Source organism: Cetorhinus maximus, chromosome 1 (genome assembly GCF_964194155.1).
Source record: "Cetorhinus maximus chromosome 1, sCetMax3.hap1.1, whole genome shotgun sequence".
Classification (NCBI taxonomy): domain Eukaryota; kingdom Metazoa; phylum Chordata; class Chondrichthyes; order Lamniformes; family Cetorhinidae; genus Cetorhinus; species Cetorhinus maximus.
The window spans coordinates 1591264-1609667 of NC_135879.1; the positions used below are offsets into that span (position 1 = coordinate 1591264).

The following is an 18404-nucleotide window of genomic DNA, read 5'->3' on the forward strand; positions in this document are numbered from 1 at the left end:
TGCACTCATCCAGGCAAGTGGGGAGTATTCCATCACACTCCTGACTTGTGTCTTGTAGATGGTGGACAGGCTTTGGGGAATCAGGACGTGAGTTACTTGTTGCAGGATTCCTAGCCTCTGACCTGCTCTTGTAGCCACAGTATTTATATGGCTAGTCCAGTTCAGTTTCTGGTCAATGGTGACCCCCTGGATGTTGATAGTGGGGGATTCAGTGATGGTAATGTCATTGAATGTCATGGGGTAATGGTTAGATTCTCTCTTGTTGGAGATGGTCATTGCCTGGCACTTGTGTGGCACAAATGTTACTTGCCACTTGTCAGCCCAAACCTGGATATTGTCCAGGTCTTGCTGCATTTGGACATGGACTGCTTCAGTATCTGAGGAGTCGCGAATGGTGCTGAACATTGTGCAATTATCAGCGAACATCCCCGCTCCTGACCTCATGTTGGAAGGAAGGTCATTGATGAAGCAGCTGAAGATGGTTGGGCCGAGGACACTACCCTGAGGAACTCCTGCAGTGATGTCCTGGAGCTGAAATGACTGACCTCCAACAACCACAACCATCTTCCTTTGTGCTAGGTATGATTCCAACCAGCAGAGAGTTTTTGCCCTGATTCCCATTGACTCCAGTTTTGCTAGGGCTCCTTGATGCCACACTCGGTCAAATGCTGCCTTGATGTCAAGGTCAGTCACTCTCACCTCACCTCGGGAGTTCAGCTCTTTTGTCCATGTTTGAACCAAGACTGTAATGAGCTCAGGAGCTGAGTGGCCCTGGCAGAACCCAAACTGAGTGTCAGTGAGCAGGTTATTGCTAAGCAAGTGCCGCTTAATAGCACTGCTGTTGACCCCTTCCACCACTTTACTGATGATTGAGAGTAGACTGATGGGGCGGTAATTGGCTGGATTGGATTTGTCCTGCTTTTTGTGTACAGAACATACCTGGGCAATTTTCCACATAGCCGGGTAGATGCCAGTGTTGTAGCTGTACTGGAACAGCTTGGCTAGGGACGCTGCAAGTTCTGGAGCACAGTCTTCAGCACTATTGCCGGAATATTGTCAGGGCCCATAACCTTTGCACTACCTAGAGCTTTCAGCCTTTTCTTGATATCACATGGAGTGAATGGAATTGGCTGAAGACTGGCTTCTGTGATGCTGGGGACCTCCGGAGGAAGCAGAGATGGATCATCCATTGGGCACTTCTGGCTGATGATTGTTACAAATGCTAATTTTTTGCACTGATGTGCTGGGCTCCTCCATAATTGAGGATGGGGATATTTGTGGAGCCTCCTCCTCCAGTGAGTTATTTAATTGTCCACACCATTCATGACTGCATGTGGCAGGACTGCAGAGCTTAGATCTGATCCATTGGTTGTGGGATTACTTACTGCTTATGCTGTTTGACACGCAAATAGTCCTGTGTTGTAGCTTCACCAGGTTGACACCTCATTTTTAGGTATGCCTGGTGCTGCTCCTAGCACGCCCTCCTGCACTCTTCATTGAACCAGGGTTGATCCCCTGGCTTGATGGTAATGGTAGAGTGGGGGATATGCCAGGCCATGAGGTTACAGATCGTGTTTGAGTACAATTCTGCTGCTGCTGATGGCCCACAGCGCCTCATGGATGCCCAGTCTTGAGTTGCCAGATCTGTTTGAAATCTATCCCATTTAGCTCAGTGGTAGTGCCACACAACACGATGGAGGGTATCCTCAATGTGAAGGTGGGACTTTGTCTCCACAATGACTGTGCGGTGGTCACTCCTACTGATACTGTCATGGATGGATGTATCTGCGACAGGCAGGTTGGTGAGGATGAGGTCAAGTATGTTTTTCCCTCTTGTTGGTTCCCTCACCACCTGCCGCAGACCTAGTCTAGCAGCGATGTCCTTTAGGACTTGGCCAGCTCAGTCAGTAGTGGTGCTAGTGAGCCACACTTGGTGATGGACATTGAAGTCCCCCATCCAGAGTACATCTTACGCCCCTGTCACCCTCAGTGCTTCCTCCAAGCGATGTTCAACATGGAGGAGCACTGATCCATCAGCTGAGGGAGGGCGGTACATGGTAATTGTACATGATACATGGGCTTCCTTGCCTATGTTTGACCTGACGCCATGAGGTTTCATGGGGTCCGGACTCAATGTTGAGGACCCCCAGGGCAACTCCTTCCCGACTGTATACCACTGTGCCGCCACCTCTGATGGGTCTGTCCTGCCGGTGGGACAGGACATACCCAGGGATGGTGATGGTGGTGTCTGGAACACTACCTGTAATGTATGATACTGAGAGGATGACTATGTCAGGCTGTTGCTGGACTAGTCTGTGAGACAGCTCTCCCAATTTTGGCACTAGCCCCCAGATGTTAGTAAGGAGGACTTTGCAGGGTCGACAGGGCTGAGATTGCTGTTGTTGTTTCTGGTGCTTAGGTTGATGCCGGTTGGTCTGTCTGATTTCATTCCTTTTTTGTGACTTTGTAACGATTTGTTACAACTGAGTGTCCCGTTCGGCCATTTCAGAGTCAACCACATTGCTGTGGGTCTGGAGTTACATGTAGGCCAGACCAGGTAAGGACGACAGATTTCCTTCCCTAAAGGACATTAGTGAACCAGATGGGTTTTTACAACAATCGACAATGGTTTCATGGTCAGCATTAGACTTTTAATTCCAGATTTTATTGAATTCAAATTCCACTATCTGCTGTGGCCGGATTTGAACATTCCCCATTTAGTATTACCCAAGCTCACTGCATTACTAGCCCAGTGACAATACCACTATGCTATTGCTTCCCTTGAGGAGAGAAGAAAAGGTTTCTCATGTCACCATTATTTCTTTTGTCAATTACCTTAAATCGGTTCCCTCTGTTCTCAATCCTCCCATCATAGAATTTTTATAGTGCAGGAGGCCATTCAGCCCATCGTGCCTGCTCCTGCTCTCTGAACGAGCATTCCACCTGGTGTCACCCACCTGCCTTCTCCCCAAAACCCTGCACATTCTTCCTTTTCAGATAAGAGCCCCATTCCCTTTTGAATACCTCGATTGAACCTGCCTCCACCACACTCTCAGGCAGTGCATTCCAAAATTTAACCACTCGCTGCAGGAAAAAGCTTTTTCTCATGTTGCCATTCCTTCTTTTACTAATTTTTAAAAATCTGTGCCCTTTTGTTTGTGATCCTTTCATGAGTGGGAACAGGTTCTTCCTATCTATTCTGTCCAGACCTCTCAATTTTGAACACCTTGATTAAAACTCCTCTCAGCCTTCTCCTCTCCAAGGAAAACAGTCCCCAATTCTCTAATTTATCTTCATAACTGAAGTTCCTCATCCTTGGAACCGTTCTCGTGAATCTTTTCCGCTCTCTCTCCAATGCCTTCACATCCTCCCTAAAGTGCGGTGCCCAGAACTGGACACAACACTCCAGCTGAGGCCGAACTAGTGACTTATATAAATTCGACATATCCTCCTTCGCAATGGGAAAACCTCTATACGCTCTCAGCCCAGACCCCCCATGGTTTTAACAGTCTCTCTACCTACTCTGTCTAGACTTACACTTAGAATTTGTCCCAGGTGGGGCCACAGGGACGCAAGCAGCAAGACTCCACTAAGTCCCGGTCCATCATAACCGCTCTCACTCCAGCCCAGGTGATGTCCCACTCTTGAAGGTCATCCTTAAATGTACTTCACCAGATCTTCTCTGACTGGCCCTGTCTTCTTCTTCCATCTGGTGGCAGGTCATACGTCTGAGAGGCAAAATACGCGTCTGGTCAGTCTCAGTCGTCTCTCCGTCACGATGTCCCGCAGGAGTCTCTGACCAGTCCGCCGTAGTACTTCTTCATTGGTCTTTATTCTTTCATGGGATGTGAACATCGCTGGCGAGGTCAGCATTTGTTGCCCATCTCCATTTGCCCTTGAACTGAGTGGTTTGCTGGGCCATTTCAGAGGGCAGTTAAGAGTTAACCACATCGCTGTGGATCTGGAATCTCATGTAGGCCAGACCGGGTAAGGACAGCAGGTTTCCTTCCCTGAAGGACATTAGTGAATCAGATGGGTTTCTACAACAATCGACGATAGTTTCATGGTCACCATTACTGAGATTGGCTTTACATTCCAGATTTATTAATTGAATTTAAATTTCACCTCACAATAAATGATAACATTCTATTAGCTTTCCTAATTACTTGCTGTACCTGCATACAAACCTTTTGTGATTCATGCACTAGGACACCCAGATCCCTCTGCAATCTCTCACCATTTAGATAATATGCTTCTTTTTTTATTCTTCCTGCCAAAATGGACAATTTCACATTTTCCCACATTATACTCTATTTGCCCGATCTTTGCCCATTCACTTCGCCTGTCTATACCCCTTTGTTTTTTTAAATTCACTCATGGGATGTGGGTGCTGCTGGCTAGGCCAGCATTTATTGCTCATCCTAATTGCCCTTGAGAAGGTGGTGGTGAGCTGCCTTCTTGAACTGTTGCAGCCCAAGTGGTGTAGGTACATCTACAGTGCCGTTAGGGAGGGAGTTCCAGGACTTTGACTCAGCAACAGTGAAGGAATGGCAACATATTTCTGTTAGAGTTGAGTTTCCAAACAACTTTTCTTGGTGGAAACAATGAACTTTATTTACAAGGTAGTGGCAGCAGCTACATGTGTGCATCAAACTCCATAACTAAAGAAGAACACTCGCCTAGAGGTTCCACGCACTGCTAACTCATTGGTTTACACAGATCATGTTACAATTGTATTATTCTTAAAGCTACAGTCCTACATTTGTCAAAACTATTACTACATTTCTCCCCCTTGAACTTGCCTGTACATTTTGTATTTACAAGTATATTTATCTCATGACGTTACAATATTTACACAGGTCATGAAATTACAAGTTCAGTCTTTCAGGTGGTTTCATAAACTGCGTGGAACGTCGTAGCTCCACAACTTCTGATTCTTTGACAGGAACCACATTCTTTGGAACCGCATTATCAGGTACCTCATTAGGCACAAGCAGTTCAGTGTCTTCCACTCCGACAGGGACATCGGGCATGTCTATTCTTGGCTGAGCAACTTCAACAGGAACCACAGGTTCAGCAATGGTTATAGATGGAACATCATTTTGTTGGGGTATCTCTCTTTTCTTAAATGATCCACATGCTCACGGGTGATCCGGTCCTCCACTTCCACGTGGTATGACAATGGTCCGGTCACAGAGCTTACTTTACCAGGTAACCACTTCGGTCCTCCACCGAAATTCCTTACATGCACGGCTTCTCCAACAGTAAATTGTCATTCACGACTATGCAAATCGTGAGTTGCTTTTTGGTTCCCTTGACTTTTCTCCACCTTCCCCTCCAAATTGGGAAGTATCAGGCTTAGTCTTATTTGAAGATGGTGCCTCATCAGTAATTCTGTAGGTGTTGCTCCTGTCATAGTTGGGGGGGGTTGTTCTGTAGTGAAATAGGAAACAAGCTAGTTCGGGTTCCAATGATTCACCTGTTAACTTTTTCATTCCTGCCTTAAAAATTTGTACTGCTCTTTCTGCCAGTCTGTTAGATAACGGATGGTATGATGCAGTCTTCACATGGTTGATACTATTTAGGCTGACAGATCTTTGAAATTCAGCGCCATTATCAGAGACAATTACTTCTGTCAATCCATGGATAGAAAAGCTTTGGTGTAGTTTTTCTATAGCAACGCCTGACGTTGGCGACTTTACCTCATAAACATCTAACCACTTGAAATGAGCATCTATAATCAATAGAAACATGGTTCCAAGGAAAGGACTGACACAATCTATGTGCAATCTCACCCAGGGCCCACCAGGCCACTCCCATGGGTGTAATGGGGCTGCCGCCGGCAACTTCTGTGGCTGTTGGCATTGCACACGGTATTTTACCAACTTCTCAATATCGCTTTCCATTCCCGGCCACCAAAGGTAACTTCACGCTATCGTCTTCATTCTTGAGATTTCCGGATGGGTACTGTGTAACTCTACTAAGAGTGGTTCCTGTCCTTGTGAAGGAGCTGCTACTCAGCTCCTCATAATAGAATAACATCTTGACTGTTCATTTCATGTCTTCGGTTGAAAAACAGCTTCAATTCGTCAGGAACTGGTTCCTGGGACCATCCATGTGACACCTGGTCTCTCACTCGAGACAGGACTGGATCACAATTCATCCAGTTTCTTATCTGCCTGGCACCGACTGGTGAGGAATCCAGGAAATTCATCACTAATACAAGCTCTTGGGGAATTGGGACATGGTCATTGTTCTCTTGCAAAGGAAGGTGGCTTAGGGCATCAGCATTTGCTGTATGAATCCCTGGTCTACACACAAAGGTGTATTCATATGCTGCCAAAATTAGGGCCCATCTATGTATTCTTGCAGAAGCTATGGGAGGTATAGCCTTTTCCTCGCTAAACCAACCCAGAAGTGGTTTGTGGTCTGATACTATCGTGAAATGTTGCCGGTGCATGTATTGGTGGAATTTTTTTTACACCAAAAATAATCAACAGACCTTCCTTTTCGAACTGAGAATATCCTTTTTCAGCTGTGGTAAATGTCCTGGATGCACAGCCTATTGGCCTCTCTGTGCCGTCACCCATCTGGTGAGATGGTACCTCTCCCACTCCATTGGAGGGCGCATCACAGGTTAGCACCAATTCCTTTCTCAGGTCGTAGTGCACTAACAAATTTGAAGAGTGCAAGAGCTGTTTTACTTTCAGGGAGGCTTCTTCTTGGGGTGACTCCTAAAACCCAACTGTTTTATCTTTAGCAGTGAATGTAGAGGGGCTAGAACCATTGATAAATTTGGTAGAAATCAGCCATAATAATTTACCATCCTTAAAAATGATTTAGGGTCAGAGGTGTTCTTGGGTGCAGGTGCCTCTCTGATTACTTTAACCTTCTCTTCAACCGGGTGTAATCCTTGGGCATCTACCCAGTGGCCCAAATAAATGACTTAATTTGTCTGAAAAGTGCATTTTTCCATCTTTGGGTGCACTCCTGCTTCTAAAAATCATTTAAGGGCTTCCTCTAGATTGGCCAAGTGCTCCTTTTCTGTGAATCCAGTTATCAGTACATTATCCAGGTAGACCACAACTTGTGGTGGTTCTTGTAGTAAGCTCTCCATCGTCCTCTGGGAAATGGCACAGGCCGAGGAAACAGGAACGTGGGCAGGTGTGTGTATTGATATAACCCTTTGTGGGTATTTATGGTCACAAATTCCCAGGAGGCATCATCCAGCTCCAGTTGCTGATGTGCGTGACTCATATCAAGCCTTGTATACATTGTCCCTCCTGCTAGTTTGGCATAAAGGTCTTCAATCTTGGGAATAGGATACCTGTCCAGTTTGGCTGCTTTGTTGACTGTTAATTTATAATCCCCACAGATCTGGATGGTCGGGTCTGGTTTAAGGACAGGGACTATAGATGCTGCCCAGTCTGAGAACTGAACCGCTTTTATGACACCCAGCCTCTCTAACCAGTTCAGCTCAGCGTCAACCTTCTCTCTCAGGGCGTATGGTACCGGTCTTGCTTTCAAGAAGTGAAGAGTTGCTTCTGGGACCATGTAAATCCTGGCCTGTCGGCCTTTGATTCTTCCCAGTTCACCCTTGAAGACGGTGTCATTTTTTTTTAGCAGCTCTGGCAGTCCTCCTGCTCACAACTGGAACATTTCGGACCAATTTAATTTAATCAACCAATCACAACCTAGAAGGCTTGGTCCTTCACCTTCTACCACCATCAGCGGTAGTTGTGCTGTTTGGTGTCTATAATAAACAGGTACTCTGGGATACCCTTTACCTGGATTACTTCACCTGTATACATTTTCAACTTGGCAAAAGCTTGTTCCAAATTTAATTGTTGAGCACCTTTATTTAAATATCTGAAAGTGTGTTCTCCAACTACAGTGGTAGAAGCACCAGTGTCTACTTCCATTTTTAAGGGCTTACCATTCGCTTGCAGTGTGACAGTAATTGGCTCTGTCTTCCCAACTTTCATGTTGAATAAGGAATAAATGTCAGAATTGGTTGTTTCTGGCTCTTCTACACTGTTTATTCATTGGATTTAGTTTGTTGCCTGGAAGCCTGTTTTAATCTCACTTTGCAATGTTTCAACATGTGCCCACTTCTGTGACAAAACTAACACTAAGCTGTTTCCTCTAAATTTTCAGTTAGTGGGGGCTGTTTCCCGCTTCGTGGCGGAGTCCCGGCTTTTTGTGCCACTTTTGGCTGACCATTCCTGCCCAACTAGGAAAGCGGCGCCATTTTGCACATCTTGAATCGCTTGTGAATCTATTACAGTGTTTTCCATCGCAAGCGCTATTTTTGACACTTTCTTAAAATCAAGATCCACTTCAGCTAACAATCCTCACTGAATAGCATCCTCTTACACGCCACAGACCAAATGATTCCTGAGCACATCATTCTGAAATCACAATATTCGGTAGCTGTTTTAATTTCACCACTTAGGTTGCAATAGTCTCCATGAATTCAACTTGAACCTCAGCATTGTGACTGAGGGCTTGGGTTGAAAACGTTGCTTAATGAGGTCTACTAATTCACTGAAGGCCTTCGAATCAGGGGCACTGGGGGCCGTCAAGCTTCAAATTAAGCTGTAGGTCTTGATCCTACAAATACTCAGGAGAATCGCTCTCCTCTTTTCCTCACCCGTAATTTTGTTGGCTTGAAAGCGTTCTATATATTGAGACCAGTCACCTGTGGCTGGTTCAAAGGAATCGATTCTGCCAAACTGTGGCATCTCGGATGATTATATCTTCCTTTCTTTTTAATGATTTTAGATACTCTCAATTGCTGGCGAGTGACAGCACTGGATCTGATTTATCCTCGTTGCCAGTTTGTTATAGAGCTGATTTTCCAGGCAACTTTTCTTGGTGGAAACATTGAACTTTACTTACAAGATAGTAGCAGCAGCTACATGTGTGCATCAAACTCTATAACTAAAGAGCAACTCCGTCCTAGAGGTTCCCTGTGCTGCTAACCCATATGATCTGTGTAAACCAGTGATCTTACAACACAGGATTATTCTTAAAGCTACAGTCCTACGTTTATCAACAACAATTTCCAAGTCAGGGTGGTGAGTGGCTTGGAGGGGAGCTTCCAGGTAATGGTGTTCCTATGTGTCTGCTGCCCTTGTCCTTCTAGATGGTAGCGGTCATGGGTTTGGAAGGTGCTGTCTAAGGAGTTTAAAATGTACATTACAATCCATTCTGAGTGTCCATGACAGCATTTTGATACCTGGAATCGCAGCTGATCTAGAAACTGCTTTAAGAACAGAAGACTTCCCTCATGGAGATGTTAAACCTACTTGTTTAAATCAGATACTCCATATACACATGTTGGGGGATGGGAGTTGCCTTGGTCACAGGTCCAGGAAGTGATGTCTGTTTCTCAGTCCTAAACCACCTGTTTGCAGTGTTTATACACGTTCCTCCTGTTGCTACACAGAATACTTCCGAGATATACTTCTCTAAGCTTTGACATTAAATATTCTTTTGCAGAAAATGAATATTCTGGAGAAATGCGCAGGAAATGTGGCCCAAGTAATAGCTTATTTTAAAAGTTATATACGTCCTCATGTGAAGAAATATTAGTTTAACAGAAAACAAAAACTTGTAACTGGCTTTGAGTTTGACAAAGAAAGAATGTGCTTTTGGGCTTCATTCATTCTTCCAGCTAGGGGAGGATTGTCATAAATTACCCACCGCACACATCACTGCTGCAAAGATTTAACAAGGCTTGCAATTTGTACAGCACCTTTAACCAACTCAGGATGCCCCAGAGCACTTGGGCAGGTGGTGGCATAGTCACTGACTAGTAATCCCGAGACTCAGGGTAATGCTCTGGGGACCCGGGTTTAAATCCCACCACGACAGATGGTGAAATTTAAATTCAATAAGAATCTGCAAAGTCTGATGATGACTATGTAACAATTGGCAATGGTTTCAAAGGCCCATCTGGTTCACTAATGTCCTTTAGGGGAGGAAATCTGCCATCCTTACCTGGTCTGGCCTACATGTGACTCCAGACCCACAGCGATGTGGTTGACTCTTAAATGCCCTCTGAAGGGCAATTAGGGATGGGCAATAAATGCTGGCCTAGCCAGCGACGCCCACATCCCGTGAATGAATAACACACTTTACAGCCAATGAAGTATTTTCAAAGTGTAGTCACTGCTGTAATGTAGAAAATGCAGTAACCCCAACACAGCAAGATCCCACAAGTAGCAACATGATAACGAACAGATCATTTTCTTCAGTTACATTGGTTGAGGGATAAATACCAGGGAATAACCCTTCTACTCTTCTTCAATACAGTTCCTTGAGATCTTTACTATCTGAGGGCAGATAGAGACTTGGTTTAAAGTCTGATTTGAAAAATCTAATAATTTATTGAAATTGGTTTCTCAGTTTCCACAGAAATCGCACTTAAAATGCTGATCTCTTTTTGATCTGTGAACTTAAAACTGACAACACAGAAACATAGCTGCAGAAGTTCCCACAGCAAACAATTAAGCTAAACTATTTCAGCCTGTGTTTATTAGTGTTACTGAATGTACAAAGACAGGTAAAACTAACAGGCAAAACCCGTGCAGCAGATTCCATTGGACGCCATGTACTCTAATACACTATTATAAAACACAGCATCCTGTCAGCAACAGATTACCTATTAGGAACAGGAGGAGGCTATTCAGCCCCTCCAGCTTGTCCTGCAATTCAGTTAGATCACTACTGATCTAGATTTGAACTCCGTTAACCCACCTTGGATCTATCCTTGGCCACCTCCTATTTTTTATCTACATCGGCAAGGTGGGGAATTGATGACATTTCTAACTGGCTTGGTTCTACCCCCTTGTTACCCCTTGGTAACATCATGTGAAGGCACAGTGTTAGTTTTCACATGCACGCTGATGACTCCCAGCTCTATCTCACCACCACCACCTCACTCAACTCCTCCACTGTTGCTAAATTATCGGAATAATTATCCAACACCCAGTACTGGATGAGTAGAAATTTCCTCTAATTAAATACTGGGAAGACCAAAGCCACTAGGTTTTGGTCACTATTCCAAACTCCTATTCCCTAGCTACCAACTCCAGCCCTCTCCCTGACAACAGTCTGAGATTAAAGCCAGTCTGTTTGCAGCCTTGGTGTTATGTGATCCCGAGAAACGCTTCCCACCTCATATTCATGCCATCACCAAGGCTACTTTTCCTTACCTCTGTTACATCACCCAACTCTGCTCATCTCAGCTCATCTGCTGCTGAAACCCTCTTTCACACATCTGTTACCTCTGGACTTGGTTATTCTAACACACTCTTGGCTGATCTCCCCCAATCCACCCCCCCATAAACTTAAGATCATCCAATTGGTGCCCGTGTTTTAACTTGCAGTAAGTCCCATTCCCCTATCACCTCGCTGACTTACACTGGCTCCCAGTCAAACAACATCTTGATTTTAAAATTCTCATTCTTGTTTTCAAACCCCTCCATGGGCCTTGCCCCTCCCTGTCTCTGTGATCAGCCCTCTGAGATATCTGCACTTCTCCAATTCTGCCCTCTTGTACATTTCCAATTCTAATCACTCTACCGTTGGCAGCCGTGCCTTCAGCTGCCTGGGGCTCTACACTTCTCTGCCTCTCTACCTCACTCTCCTCCTGTAAGACACTCCTTAAAACTTATCTCTTTAACCAAGCTTTTGGTCGCCTGACCTAATATCTCCTTATGTGCTTCAATGTCATATTTTGTTTTATAATGCTCCTGTGAAGCAGTTTGGGACACTTCATTATTTTAAAGGTGCTATATAATACAAGTTGTCATTGTTTTAGTAATTCTTAACAGCCTTACCCAACAAAAATCTATTCATCTCAGTTTTGAAATTTTCAACTGGCCCCTGGTCTCAACAGATTTCTTGGGGAGAGAGTTCTCGATTTTCATGATCCTTGTATGAAGAAATGTTTTCTGACAATTGCCCCTGAACTTCTAACCAAGTAACTATCAGCTGACAGGCATACCACCCAGCTACACACATCACCCAGCTACACACATCACCCTGTTACACACATCACCCTGTTACACACATCACCCAGCTACACACATCACCCTGTTACACACATCACCCAGCTACACACATCACCCTGTTACACACATCACCCTGTTACACACATCACCCAGCTACACACATCACCCTGTTACACACATCACCCAGCTACACACATCACCCTGTTACACACATCACCCTGTTACAGCTGCAGCACAATGTGCATCTTAACAGGCAACTATTTTGCTTTGAGGTACAAGCGGCTTATTTGTGGATTAGATAATTCTATAAACTTCAATATATTATTTTTTCATTTATGGGATGTGGGATCGCTGGCTAGGCCAGCATTTATTGCCCACCCCTAATTGCCCTTGAGAAGCTGATATCATTTTCAAGTCATTAACAGTTGGAATGAATTGATAAAAAATTACACAATTAGAACCAAGCCATTTAGAAATGTCATCAATTCCCCATCTTGCCATTAACAAAAGCACCCACTGCTAATGGCATCACTCACCTTCACTTCCTTTACTTCACATGGGCTGAGGTGAATGAGACAACTAAACATTACCACAACTAGAAACTAAAGCACCCAACAGCATTATAACTTGAACACACATCTTTCAGAATCATCCCTCTGCACAGCACCCTGACCCCACAACTGGACAACATTCAAATTCAGTCCAGGGCTAAGGGAACTGCAAGTCTCACCAGTCATCTACTAGATCACTATTTTCTCAACTGTTTACACCTTCTATCAGTAGTGGACATAAATATAACACAGCACATCACCAACACATCAAATCTCTCTCCCGTAAACACATTAGAAAGGCTGAGGCCCTGGTTGAAGGGCAGCAAAAAGAGGAAACTAGCACATGAAACACTTGGAAAATGGGGATTAAAGGGTGAGGAAGCAGTGACACACACACAGCCCACAGACACATTCGGAGAAAGATTCAGCCACAGCCGGTGTAAAGTGTGGACAATCCTAAAGGAAACTCACGGCCTAAACCCAGAGCCAGACAGGGAGTGAGGGACTGAAGGAGAATGAGGCATTTTCAGGAACTGAGACTGAGGGAACTGGGAGACTGGAGGAGTTGCAGGAACTGAGGGAGTTGAGGAACGTGGAGGCAGATTAAAGTAAAATAGACTGGAGGAGATTGGAAGGATTGAGGGTTTTGAGGGAGAGTGCGAGAGATTGGAGATTGGAGTGACAGTGAGGGACTGAGGGAGAGGGACTGAGGGAGGGTGAGGGACTGAGGGTGAGGGAGGGTGAGGGACTGAGGGAGAGGGAGGGTGAGGGACTGAGGGAGAGGGAGGGTGAGGGACTGAGGGAGAGGGAGGGTGAGGGACTGAGGGAGAGGGAGGGTGAGGGACTGAGGGAGAGGGAGGGTGAGGGACTGAGGGAGAGGGAGGGTGAGGGACTGAGGGAGAGGGAGAGGGAGGGTGAGGGACTGAGGGAGGGTGAGGGACTGAGGGTGAGGGAGAGGGAGGGTGAGGGACAGAGGGAGGGTGAGGGACAGAGGGAGGGTGAGGGACAGAGGGAGAGGGAGGGTGAGAGGGAGAGGGAGGGTGAGAGGGAGGGTGAGGGACTGAGGGTGAGGGACTGGGTGAGGGTGAGGGACTCAGGCGGAAGCTCGGGCCTTTGCGCTGTGTTTTGCGGCGGGTTGGCGGCGGATCTGTCAGTGTGAGAGCAGCAGAGGGAGTTGGATATTTTACTCACTGTCACAGCGGATCCTCCAGCGGCAACAAACTAACCAACTCCCGCAACAAACTATCCGCCTCAAGTTACAATGTGAGCCGCTCCTCCCGGACTCTCAATCCGCCGGCTCTGCGCTCACCGCTCCATGCGCCCGCCGGACTCTCTCCGCTTCCCGGTACCGAGTGCTCCCCCCCGCCCCCCCGGCTGGAAATTCCCCGCCTGCCAGTCAGACCGGGACCGCCAGCTCCGCCTGGGGGCAGTGGGGGGAACTACACACCCACTAACACCCCCTGGGGGGAGCGGGGGGAACTACACACCCACTGACTCCCCCAGGGGGCAGTGGGGAAACTACACCCACACTGACTCCCCCTGGGGGCAGTGGGGGGAGCTACACCCCACTGACTCCCCCTGGGGGCAGTGGGGGAAACTACACCCCGACTGACTCCCCCTGGGGGCAGTGGGGAAACTACACCCCGACTGACTCCCCCTGGGGGCAGTGGGGGGAACTGCACCCCACTTACTCGCCCTGGGGGCAGTGGGGGGAACTGCACCCCACTGACTCCCCCTGGGGGCAGTGGGGAAACTACACCCCGACTGACTCCCCCTGGGGGCAGTGGGGGGAACTGCACCCCACTTATTCGCCCTGGGGGCAGCGGGGGGAACTGCACCCCACTGACACCCCCTGGGGGGAGCGAGGGGAACTACACACCCACTGACTCCCCCAGGGGGCAACGGGGGGAAATACACACCCACTGACTCCCCCAGGGGGCAACGGGGGGAACTACACACCCACTGACTCCCCCAGGGGGCTGTGGAGGGAACTACACCTCACTGACTCCACCTGGGGGGAGCGGGGGGGGGGAACTACACCTCACTGACTCCACCTGGGGGGAGCAGGGGGAACTACACCTCACTGACTCCACCTGGGGGCAGTGGGGGGAACTACACACCCACTGACACCCCTGGGGGGAGTGGGGGGAACTACACACCCACTGACTCCCCCTGGGGGCAATGGGGGCAATTGCACCCCACTGACTCCCCCTGGGCGCAACAGGGGGAACTGCACCTCACTGTCTCCCCCTGGTGGCAGTGGGGGGAACTACACACCCACTGACTCCCCTGGGAGCAGCAGGGGGAGCTACGCATCCACTGACTCCCCCTGGGGGCAGTGGGGGGAACTACACCCCCACTGACTCCCCCTGGGGGCAACAGGGGGAACTGCACCTCACTGACTCTCCCTGGGGGCAGCAGGGGGAACTACATCCCCACTGACTCCCCCTGGGGGCAACAGGGGGAACTGCACCTCACTGACTCTCCCTGGGGGCAGCAGGGGGAACTACATCCCCACTGACTCCCCCTGGGGGCAGTGGGGGGAGCTACACCCCACTGACTCCCTCTGGGGGGTCGGGGGGGCTACACCCCACTGACTCCCCCTGGGGGCAGTGGAGAAACTACACCCACACTGACTCCCCCTGGGGGCAGTGGGGGGAGCTACACCCCACTGACTCCCCCTGGGGGCAGTGGGGGGAGCTACACCCCACTGACTCCCCTGGGGGCAGTGGGGAAACTACACCCTGACTGACTCCCCCTGGGGGCAGTGGGGGGAACTGCACCCCACTTATTCGCCCTGGGGGCAGCGGGGGGAACTGCACCCCACTGACTCCCCCTGGGGACAGCGGGGTGAAGTACATCCCCACTGACTCCCCCAGGGGGCAGTGGCAGAAACTACACACCCACTGACTCCCCCTGGGGGCAGTGGCAGGAACTACACACTCACTGCCTCCCCCTGGGGGCAGTGTGAGGAACTACACCACCACTGACTCCCCAGGGGGCCGCGGAGGGAACTGCACCCCACTGACTCACCCTGGGGACAACGGGGGGAACTACATTCCCACTGAGTCCCACTGGGGTCAAGGCAGAGGAACTGGACCCCATTGCAGGAGTGGGAGTAAGCAGAGGTTGATGGTCGAGGGGTATTTTTGTGACTGGATGCCTGTGTCCAGTGGGGTTCCACAGGGATTGGTGTTGGGTCCCTTGCTGTTTGCGGTATTTATAAATGGTTTGGACTGAACATAGGAGGGTTGATCAGTAGTTCGTGGATGTCATGAAAATTGATGGGGTGGTAAATAGTGAGGAGGATAGCCTTAGAATACAGGAGGATATAGACGGGCTGATCAGATGAGCTGTTTAGTGGCAAATGGAATTTAATCCGGATAAGTGTGAGGTGATGCACTTGGGCGGGACAAACAAGGCACAGGAATACACAATGAATGGTAGGACCCTGGGAAGTACCGAGGATCAGAGGGACCTAGGTGTGCATGTCCACCGGTCCCTTAAGGTAGCAGGACAGGTAGATAAGGTGGTTAAGAAGGCATATGGGATACTTGCCTTTATTAGCCGAGACATTGAATATAAGAGCAGGGAGGTTATGCTGGAACTGTATAAAACGCTGGTTAGGCCACAGCTAGAGTATTGTGTGCAGTTCTGGAATCCGCATTATAGGAAGGATGTGATTGCACTAGAGCGAGTGCAGAGGAGATTTACCAGGATGTTGCCTGGGCTGGAGAGTTTTAGTTATGAGGAGAGATTGGATAGACTGGGATTATTTTCCCTGGAGCAGAGAACATTGAGGGGGGACATGATTGAGGTGTATAAAATTATGAGGGCCATAGATAGGGTAGACAGGAAGGAACTTTTCCCCTTGGTGGAGGGATCAATAACCAAGGGGCATAGATTTAAGGTAAGGGGTGGGAGGTTTAGAGGGGATGTGAGGAAGAATTTTTTCACCCAGAGGGTGGTGGGAATCTGGAACTCACTGCCTGAAAGGGTGGTAGAGGCAGAAACTCTCATAACATTTAAGAAGTATTTGGATGTGCACTTGCGATGCCATGGCATACAAGGCTATGGGCCTAGTGCTGGAAAATGGGATTAGAATAGTTAGGTACTTGTTTGACAGGCACAGACTCAATGGGCCAAAGGGCCTTTTTCTGTGCTGTGGACCTCTATGACTATGCACCCCACTGACTCCCCCTGGGGGCAACGGGGAGTACTGCACTCCCACTGACTCCCCCTGGGGGCAATGGGGGGAACTGAACACCACTGACTCCACCTGGGGGCAATGGGGGGAACTGCACCTCCACTTACTCCCCCTGGGGGCAACAGGGGAAACTGCACCTCCTTCGCCTGACACCATGCCCCCATCTACTACCCTGGTAGAATGACAGAATGGATTGCTAAATGGCTTCAAGACAGAAAGCAGATAGTGGGAGTAAAGGATAGTCATTCAGTGGCAGAAAGTGGACAGTGATGTTCCACAAGGATCAGTGCTGGGAGCATTGCTGTTCACAATTTACATTAACCATTTAAACTTTGGAATCAAAAACACTTTCTAAATTCATGGATGAATCCAAATTGGGGAGAATATTCAATACTGAGGAGGACTGCAACAAATTACAGGAGGACATTAATAAACTTGGAGAATGGGCAAATAATTGGTAAATGAAGTTCAACACAGGGAGTACGGTGAGGTAGTACACTTTGGTCGGAATAATAGGGAGCTCACTTATTACTTGGAAGGTGTGAGTCTGGATGGGGTGGAGGAACAAAGAGACCTCGGAAAACAAACACAACAATCACTAAAAGTTACTCTGCAGGTTAGCAAAGCAATAAAAAATCAAACCAAGCCCTGGGTTTTATTGCTTTTAGAATTGAAAAGTTATGTTAAACCAGCATCTCATCTTGGTCAGGCCACACTGAGAGCACTGTGTGCAGTTCTGGTCCATATATAGATATAGAGATACTGGAGAGGGTGCAGAGACGATTGACTAGTCCAGAAATGTGTGGGTTTACATACCAGGAAAGGAATCACAGGCTGGGGCTCTTTTCTCTTGAAAAAAGAAAGCTGAGGGGTGACCTAATCGAGGTCTGTGATGACTGTCACTTTAAGATCAGTTCAACTGAGTAGGGGGGTCACGTGATTTGTCCAACCAATGTATGGCTAGCGCGGTGGGAAATAAACGGCTGTCTGAGGGGCAGGCTGGACACAAACAGCCAGGGAAGCTCTTGTGTAAATAAAGTTTGTTTTGTTTGACTAGCAGCCTCGCAGGACATGTTTCTACAAGGTCTTGAAAATTCTTAAAGGTTTTAATCAAGTGGATACAGAGAGAATGTTTCCTCTTGTGGGGAAGAGCAGAACTAGAGGCCGTCAATATAAGATAGTCCCCCAGAAATCCAATGGGGAATTCAGGAGAAACTTTTTTACCCAGAGAGAGGTGAGAATGTGGAACTCGGTACCACGGGGAGTGGCTGAAGTGAATAGTGTAGATACAGTTAAGAGGAGACTAGACAAAGATATGAGGGAGAAGAGAATAGAGGGTCATGATGGTGGATTTAGATTGGATAAAATGGGAAGAGGCTCGAGTGGTGTATAAACACCAGCAGGGACTGCTTGGCCTGGAATGGCCTGTTTCTGTGCTGTAAATTCTATGTAATCCTATGTATGTAGTTGTGGAACTGCACACCATCTGCCAGCTCCCTCCAGTGGTAATGTGTGGAACTGCACCCCCACCCATCAGCTCCCCCTGGTGGCAGTCTGAGAAGCTGCTCACTCCACCGTGCACAACCAGGAAATTTCTGGCGCTGCTTCCCTAAACTGCACTTC

The 18404-nt window shown here is 47.9% G+C and overlaps 1 protein-coding gene across 2 annotated transcripts in view; it reads right to left on the bottom strand.

The window, feature by feature from the left end:
- nfkb1 (nuclear factor of kappa light polypeptide gene enhancer in B-cells 1) overlaps positions 1–13996 on the bottom strand; it is a 97498-nt gene extending 83502 nt beyond the window's left edge. The window contains exon 1 of one of the 2 annotated variants that reach the window (XM_078564647.1): positions 13766–13996. Coding sequence is in view for 1 of the 2 variants with exons in the window: in XM_078564730.1 (XP_078420856.1) it covers positions 13884–13891 (8 nt within the window). In the remaining variant the exon portion in view is untranslated. The remainder of the gene's footprint in view (positions 1–13765) is intronic. The other variant, XM_078564730.1, reaches the window with a different exon arrangement.
- Between the last annotated feature and the right edge of the window lie 4408 nt (positions 13997–18404).